The following is a 14,046-nucleotide window of genomic DNA, read 5'->3' as shown; positions in this document are numbered from 1 at the left end:
CCCAAGTGGCCCCCAATGGCCAAAGCTAAGCCAGTCCTAAGCCAGGAGCCAGGAGCTTCTTCCAGGTGTCCTAAGTCTTTGGGTCATCCTCTACTGCTTTCCCCAGGCCACAGGAAGAGAGCTGGACATGAACCGGCATCCTTATGGGATCCCAGCATGTGCAAGGCAAGGACTTTAACTGCTAGGCTACCGCTTGGGCCCTTAAAACAAGTTTAAATGTGTTGGATTGAGATCAGGTGCCGTAGTCTAGTGCCTAAAGTCCTCAACTTGCATGCTCCGGAGTCCCATATCGGTGCTGGTTCTAGGTCGGGTGGCCCTGCTTCCCATCCATTTCCCTGATTGTAGCCTGGGAAAGCAGTTGAGGACAGCCCAAAGCCTAGGAACCTGCACCTATGTGGCAGACCCCAAAGAAATTCCTGGTTTCTGGCTTTGGATCGTCACAGCTTCGAAGATCTTTCTCTGTTCCTCCTCCTCTCTGTATATCTGACTTTCCAATAAAAATAAATAAATCTTAAAAAAAAAAAATGTTGGATTTATGTGCCCCATCCACTACAGACCATAGGGGGCGCCTTGTGAGTAGAGAATTTTGAAATTAAAATCAACTATGCGTGACTCTTTTCTATAATCACCATGTGGCATCATTTCTTTTTTTTTTTTCTTTTTTAATTTCGTTTTATGACACAGCTCTGGGATTCTGCCAACCCCTCCCCATGCCCTCCTCCCATACTAGATTCCTCCACATTATTGCAGTAGTACAGATCAAATCCAATCATGATTCCTTCATTGCAAGTACGTACCATGCATAAAGTCCAGCATCTTATTGTCCAGATAAATTCAACAGTTTCTTGGGGAGACCATCCCTGGTCTGAAAGTAGAGCTGGCAGAATATCATCCCTTCCAATGAAAAGCCACAACATGACATCAACAACAATTTTCAACATTATGGAGTTAACAGACATGGTATTGAGTGACCAATATGTTAGAAAATGCAAGTTCTTAACCACATCCTATGACTACTTAATTGACTTTTCAATTTTAGTTTATACACAACTGCCTGCTATACACCTTAGAATGGTTATAGGGTACTATTCAGCTGTCTCGCTTCTATTTTCATTTTTATATTTAGCAGTTTATAGTATTGAAGCATAATTTTTACTGAACTTGGTGAATTTTAGGACAGTCCAAACCGGCTTATAACTCTAACAAGGCATATGTTAACAATTTAGGTGCAGAACAGTTTTAGGAGGGGTGTGCAGAGAAATCTTCAATACTTTAGTGAGGAGTAACTAATCTTTGTGTCCTACCTAGTAAGGTATATGTGAGTCCAAGCTGACCATTTCCTGTCTGATTCTAAGCTTTCCTTATTGGTCTCTATCTGATCTAATTTTTTGGGGGGGGAGGTCATCAATTCTTTAAAAAACTGTCAGTGACAAGATATTCTCTGAAAATATTTGTTGATCTGAATTGCTGTGGTTGCTGGTAAGTACATAGTTCAGCTTTGAACCAAAAAGTTTAAAATTAATGATGACAGGACAGTGATTGCCGATTGAACAAAGCTGCGCTGGAGTTAACTTTAATTCTATCATTCTAGGTGAATTCTTGGAGTTTTTATTTTAATTGTTTGGAACTTATTGTAGAATGAAATTTTTATGAACCTTTGCTGAGCTTATCCTTATGCTTAAGGCTTTTCCTGTTACTTTTTTATCTGTTATTTCACGAGAAAAAATATTTTGAAATGAAATTTAATAAAATATTCTTTCATCAATAATGAGTATGGCTTGACAAATTTGGTTGTACTTCCTATTAAATATGATCATTTCAAAATTACTTCTGACATATTTTCAGAAGTTAAGGACAAAAAGAAAAAAGATTGAATACATATTGAGCTGTCACTCAGAAATATGTAAGTATAATTTGCTGTACCTTTTCTCAGAAAATACAATAATGTAAATCAGCCATGATATATCTGCCAAATTTAACAAAAGAATATTCATTGAGATTCTTTTCTGGTCCTTTTAATTTCATTCATGATTATTATTTAAAAGAAATAATATTGTCATACAGAGGAAAGTTTTTCAAAAGAGATTCAGGGCACAGGCATTAGACTAGCTTGTTGAGCCACCTGGGAAGCTGGTTTGACTCCTGGCCCCAGCTGACTGCAGCCCCGCAAGCCCCGGGGACCGGGTTCCAGCTGCCTACTCGGGACATCCAGATCGAGTTCCAAGCTTTGGTCTGGCTGCAGGCATCTGAGGAATGAACCAGCAGATGGAGGGTCTTTCAAATAGATAAAAATGTGACAAAGTGGTCCTTAGGAGTGTCAAATACCCTAAACATGCCATTGATTCCCAGATTTGCAAAAAATGCTCACTCTTTGGAAGCTATGAACTCTCCATAGGAAAGAATTAAGATCACACAGTGGAGGGCGTAAACGTCCTACTGGCAACAAGCAGTGGGGGACACTTCTTCCATTGTAAGTGGCCAGAACAGCTCTTCCCACCCACTGTGCCAAATGCTACTATGTTCTGCTTACCCAGCCTGCCTCCCCTAAGGCGGCGGGACCAGAGTGGTTCTGCCTGTCTGTCTCGCTTGGAAACAAGAACGCACCCCGCTATTGTATCCATTCACTGAACACACATGGACCTCCTGCTTGTGAGCCAAGCTCTGAAGACAGCAGTGTGAGGGGGACCTGGTTTATTTCCTCAGAGAACGCATGGTGTCATGGAGAGACTGCGCTTTGTATCCCAGACAATTAAAAGATGCTGACGGGGCGGGGTGCCTGGCTTACTGGGATGCTGATTTCAGTCCCGGCCACTCTACTTCTGCTCCGTCTTCCTGTTAGGCGCCTGAAAAAGCATCAGACCATGATCCAAGTTAAGCATTCAGGCCACTACCAATGGAAGACCTGGGGACGGAGTTCCTGGCTCCTGGAGTCAGCCTGGCCAAGTCCAGTATTTGGTGAGCGAAGCAGTTGATGGAAGATCTATGTTACTTTGCCTTTCAAATAAATCCTTACATAATAACAAAGGTCTGGGCAAAAGACTGGACGGTAAAGCTGCCAAAACAAGATTGGAGAGGGTTCTGTGGGTCAAGCACTCGGTTACCCAGCCCAGGATACGGGTAAAATAGTGCGCACTGAGAATGAGCCCCGTGTGGTTGGCGCGCGGGGCGCGCTGCCTGCGTGACTGTGAGCGTGACGGAAGACACCCCGCACCACGCCGCTCGGCCCCCTGCCGCGGAAGGGCGCTTCTTGGCGGACTAACCGTGGGACGCGGGGTGGGTCTACGTGCATGCGCACGCGGCACTCTCTGCCGGAGGTCCGGGGACTTTCCCCTAGGCGGAAGGGTGAGGAACAAGTCCCCGTATGTAGCCTAGGAAACAGGCCTTCAGCGCGAACTGCCTTGTGCTGCAGGCATGTCCGATTTATAGGACGGATAATCTTTTCTTTTAACGATTAGGGTGAGTAACCTGGAGTCGTGCCATGTCTTTAAAAAGTCATGCTTTTAGACGTCATTTTTAAGATTATAAGTTTCTAATGTATTGTTGGTTAATAAAATACCAAATAAGGGAGTTCATTTAGCAAATCCAGACTGACGCCTCTTTATGCAAATATGCCTTAGCGCCGGCCCCCTATGGAATGGGCGTGGCTTCCTGAGGAAGCCCGGGGCGGTGCGTGCGCGCCCGCGCGTGCGCACTGGGGCAGCCGGGTAGGGCCGGCTCGGCGGACAGGCTGCCTCTGAGTGGTGACAATGGCCGGCGCGGTGTCGCTCCCGGGTTTGCTAGGGTTGCTGTTTGTGTCGGCGCTGGCGGGGGTCCTCGGAGAGCGCCCCGGCGCCGACCACCGGGCACACGCAGGTACCGGCGAGGGCAGCTGCAGAGCGGCTGAGCCTGCCCGCCAGCCCCAGCCATGCTGACCTGCGCCTGCCCTTCCCTCCGCAGGGGCCACGGAGACTCGGCGGCGACCGTCGGCCAGGGAGCAGCGCGAGCGGCCCCGAGCCGAGGCGCTGCCCTGGGGGGCGCTCTACACCGCGGCCGTCGTGGCTTTTGTGCTGTACAAGTGTTTGCAGGTGCCGAGGGTCAAACGGTGGGAGGGTGGGGGTGTGTCCTGGGCCGGAACCTTCCCGTGGGGGTGCTACGGTACCAAGAACAACACACTTGTGTCAACCTTGGCTTTCCAACGTTGTGAGGTTATTTGAGGGGTCCCTCGAGGTAAGAGTGTCAGGGGCACATGGTGAGTTTGAAAATAATTATTGACCTCCCCGCTGCTCACTTGCCATTCAGAGCTAGTAACTGGTGGAGCTGGGACTTGAACCCGTGTATCGGCCATGTGGCTGCAACCTTGGCAGAAGCGGCTGGTTGCAGGCATGGCAGTGTTTCTAGAGTTCGCAACATCCAACAATCTTATGTTCTCCTTGGGCAGGAGGCTCTGAAAAAAAAGTGACCATATATTTTGGTGGCTGGAAACTGCTGAAGTGCAAATGAGTTCCCCCCAAGGCTTCACTTGCATTAGGAAATGAAAGGCTGAACCCATTTGGACATAATACAGAACTGGAAGAAAGAGCTTGCTGGGCGAGCAGGAAGGACTGAGTTTGGTGGTAGGTTTGTAACAAGGAGAGAGGGATGCATTCTGTGCTAGGATCCAGGTACAGCTGGGAGAAACATGATTTTTTTTTAAAGATTTATTTTTTTATTACTATTATTATTTTTTTATTGGAAAGGCGGATATACAGAGAGGAGAGACAGAGAGGAAGATCTTCCGTCCGATGATTCACTCCCCAAGTGAGCGCAACGGCCGATACTATGCCGATCCGAAGCCAGGAGACTCTTCTGGGTCTCCCACGCGGGTGCAGGGTCCCAAAGCTTTGGGCTGTCCTCGACTGCTTTCCCGGGCCACAGGCAGGGAGCTGGAAGGGAAGCGGGGCTGCCGGGATTAGAACCGGCGCCCATATGGGATCCCGGGCCTGCAAGGCGAGGACCTTTAACCACTGCGCCACCGCGCCGGGCCCCAGAAACATGATTTTATTTTATTTTATTTTAATTTTTTATTAATAACATTTATTTTGACATTCTTTACATACTTAGTTAGAGTAAGAAGGTTCAAGGGCTACAGGAAAGTGGATAATACTAGTATGTTTTCCATATTGTTACCTTCATGTTTAAAAGGGGGGTATTAAGGGAGAAGGCCCACCCAATTTCCCACCCTCCCCAAGTCCGGGGTGTAGGACATGCTCTGAGGTTCTTGCTCAAGTGGTTTTGATATTGCAACAGTTATGAATCGCTGTCAGTCTTGCCACTCCAAGCACTATGAGGTCTTTGAAAAATCCACTGATTGACATAGTCCATCATAGCTGAGATGGTTGGTTGACCCGTTCTATCTTCTCTGTTTTCTTCATTAGGGTTCTGAGTCCAGCATTTAGATTAGGAAGATCTCCAAAGAAACTTCTTGTATGTGCTAACAAGTGCAGGGCCTGGCACCGTCCATCGCTCCAATCAGCTGGTGGTTCTAATTGCTGGGTTGGCAGAAACATGATTTTAACAGCACGCCAGTGGAAAAGAGATGCAGGCATCCCAGTAAAAGAGCAGGTTCATCGCGTGATGTGGGACCACCCAGCCCAGATCAGTGCCACAAACAGGGTGTTGCACTTTTATCTGCTACCTAGACCATTCCTGGAAATTCTAATCCTTTTTCTCTTTTGAAAAGCAAAGTTTAGACAGGAGGAGAGACCGAGAATCTTCATGCACTGGTTCACTTCCCAATTGCTGCTGATCCACGCAGTAGTCAGGGCAAGAGAGCTGCTTCTGGGTCTCCCACCATGGGCGCAAGGCTATCTTCCACTGCTTTCCCAGGCATGTTTAGGAGCTGGGTCAGAAGTGAGGCAGGGCCTAGCACAGTGGCCCAGTGGCTAAATCCTTGCCTTGCAAGCACCAGCATCCCATATGGGCGCTGGTTCGTGTCCTGGTTCCTGGTTGCTCCACTTCCCATCCAACTCCCTGCTTCTAGTCTGGGAAAGCAGTTGTGGATGGCCCAAAGCCTTGGGACCCTGAACCCGCATGAGAGACCTGGAAGAAACTCCTGGCTCCTTGCTTTGGATCAGCTCATCTCTGGCCATTGGCAGCCACTTGGGGAGTGATCCAGCAGATGTAAGATATTTCTATCTCTCCTCCTTCTCTGTATGGGTTACCCTTTCCAACAAAAACAAATCTTTAAAAAAATAAGAAGAAAAAGAAGTGAGACAGCTAGTGTACTGGACACCCATATGGGATAGTGGCATTGCAGGTAGGTGGCTTAATCCACTACCCAAAATGCTGGCTCCAAGAATTTGATTCTTTAAGGAATACTACATGCTTAGTCAGGCAACCAGAGATTGTGTGAAATGAGTACTAACTGAAAAAAAGGCTGGCGCTGTGGCATCCCATATGGGCACCAGTTTGAGTCCCAGTTGCTCCACTTCCCATTCAACTCCCTGCTTATGACCTGGGAAAATAGCAAAGGCTATCCCAAAGCCTTGGGACCCTGCACCCGAATGGGAGACCCGGAGGAAGCTCCTGATTCCTGGCTTCAGATCAGTTTATCCCTAGTCATTGTAGCTATTACCATTAGTTGGTGAGTGAACCAGCAAATGGAAGATCTATCTTTCTGTCTCCCTCCCCCACCTTCTCTATCTGTGACTTTCCCTTTTGGGTAAAGATCTTTTAAAAGAAGAGAGAAAACTGAAGCCGTTAAACCGAGTAGAGGTGTGATTGCCATCTCCACATTCCTGGAAAAGACACATGATTGAGACCGCACCCCTAAGCATGCTGGGTAAAAGGCACTTGCACCAATGGCTTTGTGTTTGACTGCTGAGCTGCCCGTGTTGGGAGGTTTGAACAGACTGGGTGAACTACTCTCCTTAGGCTTCGTGTCCTGGGTAACAGGCTCCATTTGTAAGAACTGTGCTCCTTTGAAAGGACTTCCCCCATGGCTCTTCCACATCCAAGGATGCTCCTCTCCCTACTGCCCCGGGGGCCCAGGTGACCAGCCAGAGGCTTGTCGCACCAGAACTGCCCTTTGCTTCTCCCTCCATAGAGGAAGGAAGAGGCCGCTGTGCTCCAAGAAGAGGCAGGCAAGAAGGCGGCAAGACAGTCAGGTGGGTTTACCAGAAGGCTGGGCCTGGCGGGGAAGACTAGGGAAAAGCAGAAATTAAGTATCTGTTGCCCCCTTTTCCTGTCTAGAGCAACAGCTGGCCCAGTTGACCCAGCAGCTGGATCAGACAGAGCAGCACCTGAATAGCCTGATGGCCCAGCTGGACCCTCTTTTTGAGAGGTAAGGACAGCGGTAGCCCTGTGGCAGATGGGGAGTGGGGACATCCACAGGGCAGACCTTGAGTGGACATTTCTGCAGGGTGACCACTCTGGCAGGAGCCCAGCAGGAACTGCTAAACACGAAGCTACGAACCTTCCAGCAGCTGCTGCGGGAGAAGCAGGCGGAGGAGCGGGGGACACCCCTGGAGCCAGGTACAGGGTTGGGAGGTGAATGTTGAGTGCGGTGGGCATAGAAACAGAAATATATGAAACTGCAGCACACTCACTCTTTGTTCCCCCACTCCTTCACCCCAAGAGGCTGGCATTCCCTCTCCCGAGGATTTGAATGTAGCAGAAGACCAGGAGGAAGCAGGTGACAGTCAGGTGTTGGAGGACCCTACAACCTGGAGCAGCAACACATGGAGCCTAGCTACCCCCCAGGAAGTGGCACAGGGGCTAAGAAGACGACGCAGCCAGGTTGCAGCCTGAAAGGGCGGGCACCGAAGGTTTGTTAAAACACAGACTGTTCTTGTGACCAGAGGCCCCTGCGTGCTTTTCCCAGCATAGCCTACTGTACATGCACTTGTGTGAGGTGCCCAAGGACAAGAGGCCCTTCTGGAAAAGCTTCCCTTATTCGGGCAGAGAGCGGCCCCCTTCCAGCGGGAAGCAGAGCCGACAGAGGGAGCTCCAGATCTTTTCACTTAGGCGAGCCAGCCTCCAGAGCACAAAACTCCCAGGTGTGTCAGCAACAGAGACACAAAGGCCTTCCCCTCCCAGAGAAAACTTTATTAACACTTGAGAAAATAAATTATAGAAACGATTTATACTATAAAACAGTCATGTATACAAAGCTGTGACCTTAATAAACAGCTGGCCACAGATGTAGCACCAAGCATATCAATGCCAAGTCCCATGGTCCATGGTGGAACCTCAGTGGAAGTTCGCTTGGTCAGACCTGGGCTCTTGGTTCAGAAGCACTGACCAGAGGACCCAGAGTAGTCCAGTCCCAAAGTAGCTCAGACCCAGGAAACCACGAAGAGGTCTGTGTGTTGTGCAGTGCTGACGATCACGTGGTACTCCTGGCCCTGATCCAGTCCCTGAAGTATTCTAAGGCCCGGTCCATTGCCGCTAATTCTTTTGGCTGCTGTGGCAAGAAGACGCTGTTCAGGACAACTCACAGGCAGCATTGTGGGTGGGGGACCAGAGTCAGGTCAGAACTGACCATAGCCCTCTTCCCAAGGGAAGATGTGATATACCTGATGGCCAGAGTCAGGCTGTGGTACCAGCGGGCCAGCTCTTCCTGATCTGTGGACATGAGTAGTAGTTTCTCGTGGGGGAAGGACAGCTGGGGAGAAACCACTTGTTAGTACCTGGCTCAGGAAATTCAGGCAAGAGCAAAGGCCCTTGGTGTCTCCATGGAGCTTAGGGTGAAATGAGAATATGTAACCCCGCCCCCAGCCCTGTAGCCAGCACTCTCCATGTAGGCAGCTCCAGTCTGATGAAAAGGGACCCAGTCCCCGGAGGCCAAGCAGTCATTCACACTTGAGACTGAGTATAGGCCCAAGGTTCCCCTCACTATAACTTACACTGAGCAGTCCACCACAGGGACCTCCGGAGTGGCCAAAGACCCTGCTGAGCTCACACTGGGCCATGGGGTAGACGGCTCTGCAGGCAAAAGTGCCACTCTGCAGCAGGTGCAACACGGGGCGCGGTTTGGCCATGAGGAGCACATCAGAGAAGAGGAAGCACATGCGGGGCCGAGGCTCCCCCCGCGGAGGCACCACCAACAGCCAGCCCTGGCGCAGGAACCAGCGTCCTGGAGGGTGGACAGGGAGAGGGAAGGGGGGATCCTGGGGGATGCACAGCAGGTGGGGCGTTCCATGGGGCTGTGAGTGGGCTGGAAGAGGAAGACCTGAGAACAGAGGAGCAAGCCCATAGCTACCTGAGGTGAGGCCCTTGGCCTGGCGCCCACCAAGCAGGGCCTGGACACGCCGCAGGTGCTGCTCATTCTTCTGTCTCTGCCCGATGGCCTGAACTCTCTGGGCAGTGTCACTCACCAGCCGAGCAGCCCCTGTAATGACATCCCCAGTGGCTCACTACGGCATGACTTCAGGATGACTGATAGTGGTGAAAGGCTGTTCCGCAGGGGACCAGGGTCAGGGTGTAGCTTCTCCAAGCAAGGGCAGGGCAATAGAACACTGACATGGGGCATGGCATTCACACACGTGCACACATGGCTACACAGCAGAATCAGGGGAGGGCAGCTCCCCACCTCCCTCCAAGCTGCAGGGCAGCAAGAACCTACGCGTGAGCTGCTGGTGGTCGGGGCTGTGAGGACTCGTGTTTTCTGCCAAAGCAACTACGAGACTTTCATACCTGGAATCAAACAATAGAGGATGCATGATGGTCAGCAGATCCTGCCTGATTCACTGAGCACTCCCTACACATAACCCCAGAGGTAAGGCCAGGGAAAGCTACTGCTGCTGGCCAGTGGCTCTTACCCCTTTCTGCCAGGACTCGGGAACCGGCTGGCCTGACTCACCCCTATAGCCCATCACCCACCACCCCACACTACTGAGGTGCACCCTGACTGTAGCTCAGGAAGCCAGATGAGAAATGCTTAACCCAAGGAGGATACTCAAGGCAGCACAGGAGACCCTAACATCCCCAGGAAGAACCACGCTAAGCTGGGCTGCTCCTTCATCCATTCCCCACGTGCTTCATGCTAGGCCCCAGCCCAACTCCCCTCACTTATAGGTATAGTTCCACAGCTCCAGCCAGGTCCTCAGGCTGCAGAACCTCGGTGGGCTCATTTTTTAACTTTGCAAAAAAGTTTTCCAAAAGTTGACAGGCAGCAGTTCAGACAGATCCATCTTGGGGAGTGAGGGCTTGTTAAGGCATGTGAACTTACTGTTGGAGCCGCTGCAGGGGAAGGGGGAGGAGGTCTTGGAGCTGAAGACCACCAAACTCAGGGCGGCCTTCCTGCAACCTCACAAACCTCCGGAAGCGTTTGCTTTTCTTGAGCTGCTCCTGGGGAGGAAGTGGGGGTAAAAAGCCACTCCTGGTACTCAATACAGGCAGTATGCCTCTCCACAGGGAGCATAGCACGGAGCTGGGAGCCCAGGACACCCAGTGAATACAGCGTCCCTAGGGGGATGGAGTTGAGGTCCTCGCTAAGGTTACCTGCAGGGTGGCTCGGGACCTGTCGGCGTTGGCAGCAAACTGGGCGTAGAGCTCCAGGTGGGGGCAGAAGCCCTCGAGGCCCTGTCCCCACCGTCCTTCTTCCAGGTAAGGAAGCAGCTCTCTGTGTGGGCAAGGATGAGCGTGGAGCTCAAGAACCACGTAAGCACCCCCTCACTGAATTCTCTAATCCTGCCCCGGAGGCGGCACTGGCTGCTATGCCCTCTGGCAAATGGGCAACCGGGGCAGGTCGAGGCAGGTGAGGCAAGGGGCCCAACGCCACCACAGACTGAGAACCCTCGGGGCTGCACGCACGGCCAGGAGGCAGGATTCCTCCATTCCTCGGCCGGCGCGCCCTCTACTCACTGGCTAGCGCCGTAGATGGGCTCCCAGGGCCCAAAGAGGGCCTGGCGCTCCGGGGGTCGCAGGGTCCCTTTGGCCTTCAGGATCCCCAGGAAGTACTGCGAGTAAAGGAAAGCAGGTGTCTTGGTCGGCCGCACTCGTAGGGTCCCCACCTCTCACACAGCCGGGGATCCCTCGCCCACACGGGCAGAGAACGCGCCGGCCCGCACCGTGGCCACCAGCCCCAGCTGCTCCTGGTAGCGCCGCTCGGTCTCCAGCAGCTCTCGGGCAGTACGGGCGCGCTTCCGCTCCCACCGGGCTCGCTGCTCTTGCAGCGGGCACCTCGCGCCGGGACCGGGGGACTCCATGCCGGCCCGGAGAGCCGCCACTTCCGGCCACTGCCAGCTAGATTCAAAACCTAACCGCTCGCGGGCGGGGGCGGGACCGGCAAGGGGAGTGCGCAGGACGGAGCATGCGCGGCGGCCAGGCCGACCGCGCCGTCCCTCGCTGCCCCACCACAAGGGCGGCGCTGCAGGTGCAGGGTAAGGGAGTGATCACGGCACACACTGTCCTGGGCTCATGGTCCAAGATGCTTTCCTGCCTCTGATCAACAGGTTATAGGTTTTTAAGTTATTAACTAACTTTCTTATTCCATTTCTGGCTCCAAACCTGATTTTCAACTAGCTTCTGCTCGGCAAGTGTCCATAATTTAACGTGCATGATTTGGATTTGCTGAAATGTTGGCCAGAAGCAAAAGCTTCCAGTTGGTCTGTGTGTGCATGATCAAAGCTAAACCAGAACCTTTTGGCCTTGTGTTTCGATGCAGCAGTTATGCGAGGGACTCACATTATGTCTCTGTCCTGCCTCCTCTTCCAGCTCATGCACCCTGCAGGCAACAGGTGCAGGCTTAGCACATGGGTCCCTGTTACCACATGGAGACCACAGTTGGCTTTCTGGCTTCTGACTTCCACCTAGCTCAGCCCTGCATACTGAAGGCATTTAAGGAGATGGCAGACCACTGCCTGACTCTGCCCCTAACTCTCAAAAACATAAAGTTTTAAAAAATGGTTTATATAATAAAATACACTGGCATTTTCTTTCTTAGGCTTTTTATTTTTGTTTTTGTTTTAAAGATGTATTTATTTATTTGAAAATCAGATATACAGACAAGAGGAGAGACAGAGAGGAAAATCTTCCGTCTACTGATTCACTCCCCAAGTAGCCACAACAGCCGAAGCTAGGCTGTTTTGAAGCCAGGAGCTTCCTCTGGGTCTCTGACGTGGGTTCAGGGTCCCAAGGCCTTAGGCCATTCTCGACTGCTTTCCCAGGAGGGAGCTGGAAGGAAAGAGGGGGCAACAAGATATAAACCAGCACCCAGCACATGCAAGGCAAGAACTTTAGACACTAGGCTACGATGCCGGGGTCTTCTTAGGATTTTTTGAAGAACTGGCATAGCCATGAAGGTAAATAGGCAATGTTGTGTTAAAAGTTTGTATCAGAAATCTTAAAAACATGCCTGCTTACTCTTTTGGCCCTGTGATCCAATTCTAGGAATATATTCTAAATAGATTTGTAGACAAAAAATAAATGTGCTAGACTGTCTGGAACAACATGTTTGTAACGACAGAAAACGAAACCACCTGCATGCTCAGGGATAAGAGAACTGGTTAGGAAAAGTACAGCACAGCCATGTGAAGGAGCAGTGTCCGTGCTGTGGGACAGGATCTGCCCTAGCAGTGTACCTGCATCTCACAGCCAGATGCCTGGGCTTCCGTCCTGGCTGCACCTGATTCCAGCTTCCTGCGCATTGACACCTTGGGAGGCAGCAGCTAATGGTTCGACTACTTGGGTTGCTGACACACAGGAGATCTGAGTTGGATTCCCAGTTCTTGGCTTCAGCCTGGCCAAGTCCTGGCTTTTGTAGCTTTTTAGAAACAGTATTCGTGGGGTCCGGCATGATGGCCTAGCCGCCAAAGTCCTCACCTTGAACGTGCCGGGATCCCACATGGACACTGCTTCTAATCCCAGCAACCCTGCTTCCTATCCAGCTCCCTGCTTGTGGCCTGGGAAAGCAGTCGAGGATGACTCAAAGCCTTGGGACCCTGCACCCGCGTCAGACACCCAGAAGATCCTGGCTTTGGGTTGGCTCAACTCCAGTCATTATGATCACTTGGGAAATGAATCATCGGATGGAAGATCTTCCTCTCTGTCTTTCCTCCTCTCTGTATATCTGACTTTCCAATAAAAAATAAATAAATCTTTGAAAAAAAGAAAGAAACAGTATTGGTGGGTAGAAGGTATCTTGCTCTCTTGCTCTTCTCCTCTCCCCCCTTTCTTTCTGGCTCTGCTTTTCAAGCACACACACATAAATACATAGTTGGAAGTTTATATAAAATTTAATTGTGGTTTCTTGAGCAAGAAAAACCAAGCTGGAGACATGATAGTGCCTGACGTCAAAGAATATTACAAAACTGTGGTAATCAAAAAAGCATGGTTCTGATACAAAAAGCAGTATTCAGTGAGACAGAATAGAGTCCAGAAGTTAATCCACGTACAGACCTAACGTTTGTCAAAAGGGCTCAGATCATACAATGGAGTCAGGGTAATCCCTTCAACAAAGGCTGCTGGCAAGACCAATGTATATATGTAGAAGAGTGAAATTAGAGCCCTACCCCACCTAGTTCCTCTATATCATTACTAAAGTTTAGTTCTTCATACACAGTCATATGTCCATCATTGCAGGCATGGACAATGGCAGAGTCCAGCATCCTATTGTCATGCTATAGTAAACAGTTTCATTGTAAGTCCATCTTTGTCTGGAAGTAGAGGGGAAATTGGGGATGGGATAAGGGAAATCCCAGGAGCCTATGGAACTGTGTCATAACATGATAATAATAATACATTTTAAAAGATTTTTTAAAAGAAATTAGAGCCCTATCTCTCACCACATGCAAAAATCAACTCAGGATGAATCAAAGATCTAAATTTAAGACCCGACACCATTAAGTTGCTGGAAGAAAATGTAGGGCTACACATCGGGGACCTGGGATGGGTGGGAGGCTGGGTGGGGCTTTCCCCTTTATCTCTTCCCTTACCCCAGATACAGAAGAAAAATAATATTAATCTGGAAACAATGGTCTTACCCACTTTTCTGTAGCCCTTGACTTTTTGTGCCCTAATCAGCTATGTAAAGATTGCCAAAATTAAAAAAAAAGAAATAAAAAAAAAAAGAAAAGAAAACGTAGG

At 50.3% G+C, this 14,046-nt stretch overlaps 2 protein-coding genes across 4 annotated transcripts; one reads left to right on the top strand and one right to left on the bottom strand.

Annotated features, from left to right (window-relative positions):
- The first annotated feature begins 3,720 nt into the window (after positions 1–3,720).
- On the top strand, positions 3,721–8,364 carry CCDC107 (coiled-coil domain containing 107). Its single transcript, XM_040962772.1, has 6 exons — positions 3,721–3,852; positions 3,937–4,064; positions 7,064–7,124; positions 7,210–7,300; positions 7,379–7,506; positions 7,595–8,364. The coding sequence occupies exons 1-6, from the start codon at positions 3,747–3,749 to the stop codon at positions 7,765–7,767; spliced, it is 687 nt and encodes a 228-aa protein (XP_040818706.1). The 5' UTR covers positions 3,721–3,746; the 3' UTR covers positions 7,768–8,364.
- On the bottom strand, positions 8,125–11,430 carry ARHGEF39 (Rho guanine nucleotide exchange factor 39). Of its 3 annotated transcripts, XM_040962771.1 has the most exons (9): positions 11,031–11,430; positions 10,825–10,919; positions 10,462–10,582; positions 10,190–10,308; positions 9,584–9,654; positions 9,221–9,349; positions 8,865–9,094; positions 8,535–8,623; positions 8,125–8,422 (listed from the first exon to the last, which is right to left on the bottom strand). In XM_040962771.1, the coding sequence occupies exons 1-9, from the start codon at positions 11,166–11,168 to the stop codon at positions 8,407–8,409; spliced, it is 1,008 nt and encodes a 335-aa protein (XP_040818705.1). In that variant the 5' UTR covers positions 11,169–11,430; the 3' UTR covers positions 8,125–8,406. The 3 variants fall into 3 exon arrangements, with proteins under 3 accessions (XP_040818705.1, XP_040818702.1, XP_040818703.1); XM_040962768.1 differs by having other exon boundaries at positions 8,865–9,349; XM_040962769.1 differs by having other exon boundaries at positions 8,125–8,419; positions 8,865–9,349.
- Between the last annotated feature and the right edge of the window lie 2,616 nt (positions 11,431–14,046).

This window comes from Ochotona curzoniae, unplaced genomic scaffold, assembly GCF_017591425.1.
Source record: "Ochotona curzoniae isolate NIBS_2020 unplaced genomic scaffold, NIBS_Ocur_1.0 scaffold_3208, whole genome shotgun sequence".
Taxonomy (NCBI): domain Eukaryota; kingdom Metazoa; phylum Chordata; class Mammalia; order Lagomorpha; family Ochotonidae; genus Ochotona; species Ochotona curzoniae.
Note: the sequence above shows the minus strand (reverse complement) of the source record. Positions and strands in the feature narration are given on the sequence as shown.

What these genes read in the sequence shown, in the direction of transcription:
- CCDC107 (XM_040962772.1), top strand. Translation starts at nt 3,747, where the DNA reads ATGGCCGGCGCGGTGTCGCTCCCGGGTTTGCTAGGGTTGCTGTTTGTG. An exon ending in TGCTGTACAAGTGTTTGCAG is followed by an intron (nt 4,065 to 7,063) that starts GTGCCGAGGGTC and finishes CTCCCTCCATAG; the next exon opens with AGGAAGGAAGAGGCCGCTGT. An exon ending in GAAGGCGGCAAGACAGTCAG is followed by an intron (nt 7,125 to 7,209) that starts GTGGGTTTACCA and finishes TTTCCTGTCTAG; the next exon opens with AGCAACAGCTGGCCCAGTTG.
- ARHGEF39 (XM_040962768.1), bottom strand. Translation starts at nt 11,168, where the DNA reads ATGGAGTCCCCCGGTCCCGGCGCGAGGTGCCCGCTGCAAGAGCAGCGA. An exon ending in GGTCCCGAGCCACCCTGCAG is followed by an intron (nt 10,309 to 10,461) that starts GTAACCTTAGCG and finishes CTTCCTCCCCAG; the next exon opens with GAGCAGCTCAAGAAAAGCAA. An exon ending in CCTGTGGTGGACTGCTCAGT is followed by an intron (nt 8,624 to 8,864) that starts GTAAGTTATAGT and finishes GTTTCTCCCCAG; the next exon opens with CTGTCCTTCCCCCACGAGAA.